Source organism: Phragmites australis, chromosome 7, assembly GCF_958298935.1.
Source record: "Phragmites australis chromosome 7, lpPhrAust1.1, whole genome shotgun sequence".
In the NCBI taxonomy this organism is placed as follows: Eukaryota; Viridiplantae; Streptophyta; class Magnoliopsida; order Poales; family Poaceae; genus Phragmites; species Phragmites australis.
Window position 1 is genome coordinate 36,181,616 of NC_084927.1, and position 8,309 is coordinate 36,189,924.

General features: G+C 42.7%; 1 protein-coding gene across 1 annotated transcript; it reads right to left on the reverse strand.

Moving 5' to 3' along the window:
* Positions 1–218: 218 nt before the first annotated feature.
* On the reverse strand, positions 219–1,029 carry LOC133923687 (uncharacterized). Its single transcript, XM_062368975.1, has one exon. The coding sequence runs from the start codon at positions 715–717 to the stop codon at positions 457–459; it is 261 nt and encodes an 86-aa protein (XP_062224959.1). The 5' UTR covers positions 718–1,029; the 3' UTR covers positions 219–456.
* Positions 1,030–8,309: the final 7,280 nt, after the last annotated feature.

Genomic DNA, 8,309 nt, shown 5'->3' on the forward strand with positions numbered 1-8,309 from the left:
GTTTCGTTTCAGTCAACCAACGGCAGTCATCTAATCTTGATCGGATGCCTCTCCTCTCTTCTTCCTTCGGCTTATTCTTCTCCCTCACTCGCCCACATGCCTAGATTCTTCTCCCTCACCCACCCACATCCCTCACCCTCTTGCAATCAACCCCTCCTCTAATTTGTCAGCATTCTTCATCGCATGATCGATGCACCTTGTTTTCAGACGTGTGAAGATTCGGGAAGATCAAGATTTCTTAGAGAGAAAATACATTTGTATTTACTGATCACGGATACAACGCTCCCAAATCTTGCAATGAAAAGAAATCTAAACACACACCCAAAATCAAACCAAGAAGAACAAGAAACCAAGCGAGCAAATGGAAAAGAAATAAAAAAAAAACATCCTAAACTACCAGGACACGGGGAACCGCCGCCACCGGCCGCGGCCTTGTTCACGCTTGGCCGTCCGTGTTCAGTAGGAGTAGGAGATGCTGAGCAGCGCGTGGCGGATGTACTCGTCGACGCCGCCGCCCGCGCTGCTCCCGAGGCGGCGGTAGGCGGTGCGCAGCCACGCGGCGTGCGAGGCAAGCGTGCCGTAGACGACGGCGCAGGCCTCGGGCAGATGGCGCGCGGACGGCAGCCAGAGGTTGAGCGGCCAGAGCAGCGGGCCCGAGATCTGGAACACCTGCAGCACCCCCCTCGCCGCCGCGATCGCCAGCAGGTGGAACCCCATCGAAGCGAAGCAAAGCAAATCCCGCCGGCGCACGCACCTCGAAGGCAGCAAACAAATCTTGCCCCCTCGCGCAACCTTCTTCTGCCGACTGGCCTATCTCATCTCATCTACAGAATGCGTCGTGTCCTGATGGTTGAGTAGATAGAAGACGGCGACGTCACTGCTCGCTGGAGTGATTTGCAGGTGGCCGAGGGGAGTTGCGGCCTTCCCCAGTTGCGAGCGGCAACGGCTGACAAGTTGCTGGCTTGGTCGGGCGAAGAAAAGAAAAGACGGGACGGGATGGGGCGGGGCGCGGCGCGGCGGGATTTTCGTGATTGCTGTAGAAAGAAAAGAGATTTGCCATTTGCGTTTGTCGTCTTCGGCCTTAATTGGGAAGGTATAGGAGGGACCACGCGGAGGACATCCCCATCCGGGCCTACTAACTAGTAGACCCCATCAGGAGCGAGGAGTAGCCTGGCCAGTTGTGCCTACTGAAGGAGTACGAGTACTCTGCTCGCAGAGTGAAACCTCTTTGCTACCACTATCTGTCAAAGATTTTTCAGATAATATGTACATTTAAGATCAGAAATCAAATATAAAATAAGATATATGATGTAGATAGGATTAGTCTTTTGATCGGAGTAATAACTTATGTCATATATGAAGTTCGATGTATATGTATTCTCTCGAGTACAAGTAAAGTGTCTAGATCTGTTACAACAAGTAGATCGTATCTAAACTAAGTTAGAGTTGAAGTCGTCGAGTATCTCCTATGTCTTGTTGCTTGCGTCGAGTTGAGTTATATTGAACTGCTCTAGGTCGTCAAAGTTGTAGAATTTTATCGAAGTTGTCCTTTCAAGAGTATGTGTCCCCATCTTATATAGCTTCTGGCAATACCCTAAATTCTATCGTAATTGATGAGGAGTCATCCATCTTGGCGATCAAAGCAAGGTAGCCGAATCCAGCTTGGATATTAGCCGTCCTCGAGTCAGTTAACCCGATCAAGACTTTATTAGTATGTGCTTTCGTGATCTCCAAGTATACCGGATCCTGCACATTCGGATCCGCAATATCCGGAGTCGTTAAAGATGCGAACAAGATATCATATCTATATATGATATAATCCTTATATGTATGTACCCTATAGTTATATATTCGATAATAGCCCCTAAATCTACTTAGCAAGGAGGATTTCCATAAGCATCTACTCAAGTATTGTCAAATGTGAACATGGTCGAGTAAGGTTGATCAAGCCTGCAGTCAAAAGAATCGAGCAAGGAAAAGCTCTGTTTCGGGTATCAAGTGGAAACGCTATTAGGTCGAGTGTCCTGCCGTTGTCCACACTAGAGACTTGAGAAAGGTTTGAAAACTTGACTTCTCGACATCATCTCTGAATAGAGTTAAAAAGAAACATCTCTGGAATTTGAAACGTTGGGTACAATAGCATTTAATGCATTCAGATGGACGTGCAGAGATTCACACAATATCATCATCCTATCTTTCACACCGAACAAGACGCCTCAGTGGTGCCTCAAAATATCTCCGAGACAGAAATGATTTCCATAATCCACCTCTAAAAAGGGGATGTTTCTAACATTCATCATGGAATGAGGCCTATTTATTCTTTTGATGAGAGTTTCACCATCCAACCTTTTTCAACTTCCATAGCTTGCTTGCCTTAGAATATTTTCACCGTCGTCTCTTTCTCTAGCGCCACCGCTTTTACTCAGAAACTCATCCTTTGGCATGAATCCAATGAAGGGGACCTCTGGCTGGGCGGCAAGTTAGGGGTGTTGGATGTCATTTCCAAGAAGTTACTACATATGGAAGACTTCGTCTTCTTCCGCTGTGTCTGTACCACCTGGCGAGAAGTGCACAGAGTAGCGGAATTTGCACCCTGGATCTTAAAAGGTCCTTTTCGTGCACCAGGACGGTGTAGTAGAGATACACCGCCTGGGGAGCGATGCAGCTTTCGATCTTCACCTTCAGGGTTTGGCCAACAACAGTTGGGAGATGATTGGTGCCTCGAACGGGCTTTTGATCGCCGTCGAACGGGGGCATCAGATCAAGGCCAAGGTAGTAAATCCAGTGACCAAATGGTTCTACGACCTGCCTTCGCTCTCCTATGATACATTCTGGGTGAATCTAGAAGGATATGTGGTATGAAGGGATGGGAAACTATTCATCATTGTCACTCCGAGGATGCCATGTTTTCATCTTCAGATGACAAAGGGAGTGCAGTTTTGTATTATCGATGGACCACCACAATGGTTTCAGATTTTTAGCAGCAAGTTTTGGTAGAATATCATAGGTTTTCTTGATAGCATTGCTTCTAAAAATCCATCAAGAGCCATAATGACATTAGAATAGTCGATGCCTGAGTTCAAGTCCTGGCAGCATGGACTAGGGGGAGGTCGACTCATCTTGGCCAAAACTCGTGCATTCTTCCTGAAGATCGGAGACCAAATTAACAATCCAGTTGAACATAGCACTCTAATGCCAGTCTCTCTTCATGACTTCAATGATGACATTTGGGAACCACTAAGATGGGAATCTATTCCTTTGGTGATAGAAAGAACAATCTTGCTGGGTATGACGTATGAGGCCATACCTGATGAGCGCATGGCTCCTTCAGATACGATCAATACTGTTAATATTCCTCAAATCATACAAGGTCTAATTACAAGAGCATGTGCATGGCAATTAGACCACCATGTGAGCTCGTTTCTCGCTGTCCATGCTTCCTTGAATGGATTAATACTAAATTCTTGTGATAGTTTATTGCTTAGGAACGTGTGAGAAGCACCACAACCTTACTCGGACGTCACCCCTCAAAGGCCAAGTCTACTAGGACTCGAGGGTGAGCTCTAGTCGTGGTCATGGTCGAAGACGTGATCGTGGTCAAAGTCGTGTTCGTGGTTGAGTCTCAGGACAACGTGTTAGTAAAACGGGCATAACTCCCTCATACGAAGTCCATTTTAGGCAATCTTGGATATTCTGAAAGCCTATGACGAGCCATTTCCAATGGATATGAGCTCGACCAAATATTCCTTATATTTTAGTCAAAGTCAAAGAATAAGATGATGTGCCACCGTTTTGAACCTAGTGGGGTCTTGTACTCATGTCAGGGTCAGAGTCTAGATTATATACGTCTCTTTCCACGGCTGCACAAACCTAGGTCATCATCCTCATGTCCCCCTATATATACACAATAGCTGTCATAGTTTAGGTTTGAGTTTAGCTTAGATTATTCTGTTTTAGACAGTTTCACCGTTTGTCGCTTTGTTGAACCCCAACTCGAGTACTTCATTGGTAATTAGCGATATTCATATTGCATCTACCTGTTCTTGCTTGTGTTCTCGATTTTCTTGCAAGAAATGCCTTCTTGGCGAGGTCAACCGCGTCTTGGTACAGTTGATAACACAGAGTAGTGGTGTAGTGGTTACGAGGGTTCTCGATCTATTTTGGTCGGAGCATTTGGATCATCAACGTTGAAACTATACCAATTGACATATCATATTACCTTCAGAAGATCGGACAAATGCACTTTAATGCCACTAATTCCTGGAATCACCACGCAGAGCCAAATTCTCAGCTTCCGCTGAGTAAAACTGGCTCATGACTAGGGTGTACGATGCTCGAAACTCCATACCATTGTAGGGCCTCCAGAACAATCAAATCTCTGGTGGGAAATTTTAAGTGGCATTCTTGTATATGGTTTTCGCCCAAGCTTTTCCCCTTAGAAACGTATTAAATTGTATAGTAGGTTTTTGCTTGATGGTTGTGATGAAAACTTAGATGTTACTTTGCTTATCCACTATGCTTTTACCCTTTTTTTCTTATCGGTGAAATAAAGTTAACATGAATAGATGCAAAAACTGATTACCATATGCCATGTCTATCCTCGAGATTTGCTGAATGAGTATCTATTGATGCTTGAAAACTCAACTAGACAAATCGTTAGATGCATTGGTCCTCGAGTATACACTCGATTGGTACAGAAGTAGAAAAAGAAATAGCATTATGATAATTTTTTGTGAACTATCACCGACTTGTGTATTTGACTAACATACAAACATGAACTCAATAAGAAACACATATGGGATCAACCAGAACTTCGGAACCTTGTGGGTCGTTAGGCGTGAGATGCATGACAGTCTCTTATGTCGTTATGCCTTATCAGGTGTAGCTGTTCGTTATTGACCCAACACATGCCTCCTTTGGCTCTATCCAAAGCAGTTAACACAAAGCCAGATAAACTTTTGCAGAAAAACATGTATTTACAGAATATGGTAGTACTGTGTAGCCCCCAACTCTTTGGTCCAAGAGGAAAATGCTCGATCGGGGAGTAAGAAATAACATACCTATACCATAAAAAGGATATGGCGTAGCTCCTGACTCTCTATTTGATGACTGAATTGAGTGGAGAGTAAAACTGTAGGATCAAAAGTATGCGATTTAGCCCTCGACTCTCTATTTGATGTGATAATCAAGACAAAGAGTAGAGCTGTAGTTTCAAAAGATACCCGATGTGGCCCTTGACTCTTCGCTCAATAGCTAAGTTCGAGTAGAAAGTAGAGCATAGCACTGGCATTAAACATTGTAACTCCCTGCTCTCTGGTTAACATGATAGTTAAATAGAGAGTGAAGTATAAGCATAAAATCTACAACGTAGCCCCCGACTCTTCGCTCGATGACTGAATCGAACAGAGAGTAGAGCATAAGCATCGACTCCTTCTTCTCGACCACATGCTCAAAGGCGTCAACCCCTGAGCATATGGCTGCAAATTTATCGTACTCATCGAATAAATACGATCAATCGGATAGGTGAGTATTAAAAACTCACTCATGTTTGTGCTTGTTTTCACCGCAACCTTTGATTTGACACACCATAATGGCACCTCAACCCTCTTTGCAGGGATTAGACAAGTCATAACGCCTCAGCAATGCCTCAACTTCCGCCAAATGTGTCGTGCGACCGAGGCGACCTCGTTATCACGCCTGGTGCTATAGGATCTTGACGGCATCATTTCCACAGTATGGCCCATTTCCATAGCTATAAATAAGGAAAATCGAGGTCATCTATTCTCACCTCATTTCCTTCCTTTCTCCCTGGACACTGCTCAGTAGAAACTTGTAGAGCTTAAAACCATGACCTCCACTCCACTTTCATCTCCCAAGCCATGTCCAAAATTAGAGGACTTGCACCTCTCGTCCGAGGCCTCTCGTCATGGTTCCACCTGACGTCATCAACATGTCCTCTGACGAGGAATTGAGTGAAAAACCTAAGAGAAGAGGGAACATAATATCCATTGGAGGTCATCGACCTTTCACCTGCCACCTCCGGTGTTTTCTTAACATCTTTATTTTGCTGGTTATATATTGTGTGTATCCACTATCAAGCACTCAATACTTTTCACCGGCTTTGTAGTTCACCTACACACATGGGATAAAGCCTTTTGTTTAGGTATCCAACAAAGTTTGGTACCTTTCATGTGAGACAAGAGCTTTAGGCACCTGAAGTTGCCTAGGAAGATTGCCTTTAGCTTAAGTTCCAATGAATTTAGCTATGATTTTTTCACTTTTAAGCTTATACAATAGGAAATAATGATCATTGAAAGTGGACTTTTATTTAAGAGGCAAAGTAGGAAGGAGTTTAGTAGGAATTGGATACTCCCTTATGTGCTGGCCAGCAACCTTACAATATTGGTAATATGAAACAACTTCCTTGATGAAGCATTTCGTGATCTCCGGTGACTTGGTGATGTTCTACACCAAGTTGGGGAAACATCTAAGGCCTCTCTTGTTGTAGTATATGGTATTTTTCATGAGGATTTCCTTATGCTTTTACTCCCCCTTAGTCAACCGGGCCACACGCAAATTGAGATTTGCAATCCCATTCATGAGCTCTTGCTCCCTTGCATGGTTAGTCTCAGATAATGATATAGTATCACGTGAAGAAGAGCATTGGATATCAAGAAGATCATCACAAAAAGTAGATGCATTGACCTTAACACCATCGATAGTATGTAATTCATTCATTCTAGGATCAATAGCATCATAAGCTAACTCAAGTTCTTGATATTTTCGTTTTAAGTTACCATGCTCAAGTTTTAGCTTCTTGTTGCTCTCTTCGAGAGACTTGCTAGATACAGATACTTCATCATGTTTTTTAAGCACATCATTATATTTAGCAAGTAACTCATCATGACTAGAGCTAAGCATAGCAATATCATTTTCAAGGACTTAATTTTAGCTTTTTGCCTCTTGATGATGGTAGCATAGTCATTCATGAGCTCAGATAGATCATTAGGAGAAAGGCTATAATCATCATTATTATCATCATCCTCACTACTCACCTTATTGTTACCTTTTGAGACGAGGCACATAAGTGGTAGAGGTAGCAGTGAATCATCATTGGTGATGGTGAGACCCACGAAATCCTTATCTTTATCATCACTTAAATCTTCACTTAAGCTTTCGTAGACCCATTCACTAACAATATAAGCCTTATGGCTTCCACCCTTCTTATTGAAAAACTTCTTCTTCTTGTCTAGACCCTTTTTCTTGTGCTTATCCTCATCCTTATTTGCATCAATCTTCTTACTCTTATTTTTGTTTCTCTTATCGGGATAAGGGCAATTATATGACATGTGGCCATATTCACCATAATTGTAGCACTTTTTCTTGTCTTCGTCATCGAACTTATCAAATTTTTTGGAGCGAAAGCCGTTCTTATTGGGATCATAGTTGTAGCCCTTCTTGCTCAACTTGGATATCATCCTTGTAGTTCTTCTCATGAGGAGGACAAGCTTAGTGCCAGAGTCATCATCATCATCTTCATCGCTTTCACTTGATGAAATCTTCACCTTTCTCTTCTTCTTCTTCTTCTTGTCAATCATCTTTGCCTTGAGAGCAAGATTCTTCTTGGAGGAGAATTCTTCTTGATCTTGAAACAAGAGCATTTCATGAGTACGAATCTTGCACATGGCATCGGTGACGGTCATGTCATTTATGTCTTTCTCATAAAGAAGAGATATGATAATATTGTATTGCGGCCTGCGAAGCACCATCAAGATCCTACGAATGATGTCTCCTTGAGACACTTGAGTGAGTTAAACAAAATTGATTTCTTTAACAAGCCTATTTATGTGAGAATACATATCATTGCATTGCTCATTGGAAAGCAACTTAAATTGATTAAGTTTGTTCACTAGCACATGATATCTTTCCTCCCGGATTTTTATAGAACCCTCATGAATTTCATAAATACCGATCCAAATATCATTTGCTAATTTCTTTCTCCTTACTATAGAAAACACCTCTTCACTAATTTCCTCAAAAATAACATTTTTAGCATTAGCATTCCATCTAATTCGTTGTTCGGTAAATGATCGATCAAACCTAATGAAAGTGACTAGCCAAACTTTAGGGGAAATAGTCTTAACATAGCTCGTCATGCGAACTTTCTAATAGGAGAAGTTCTTTCCCTCGAACCTTGGCACGCCATTTCCATTCATAGGGGTCATTACTCTAGGATTTTAAGTCTATCGAGAGCACGAAACTCTGATGCCAATTGAAAGAATTGAATGACCCAAGAGGGAGGTGAATTG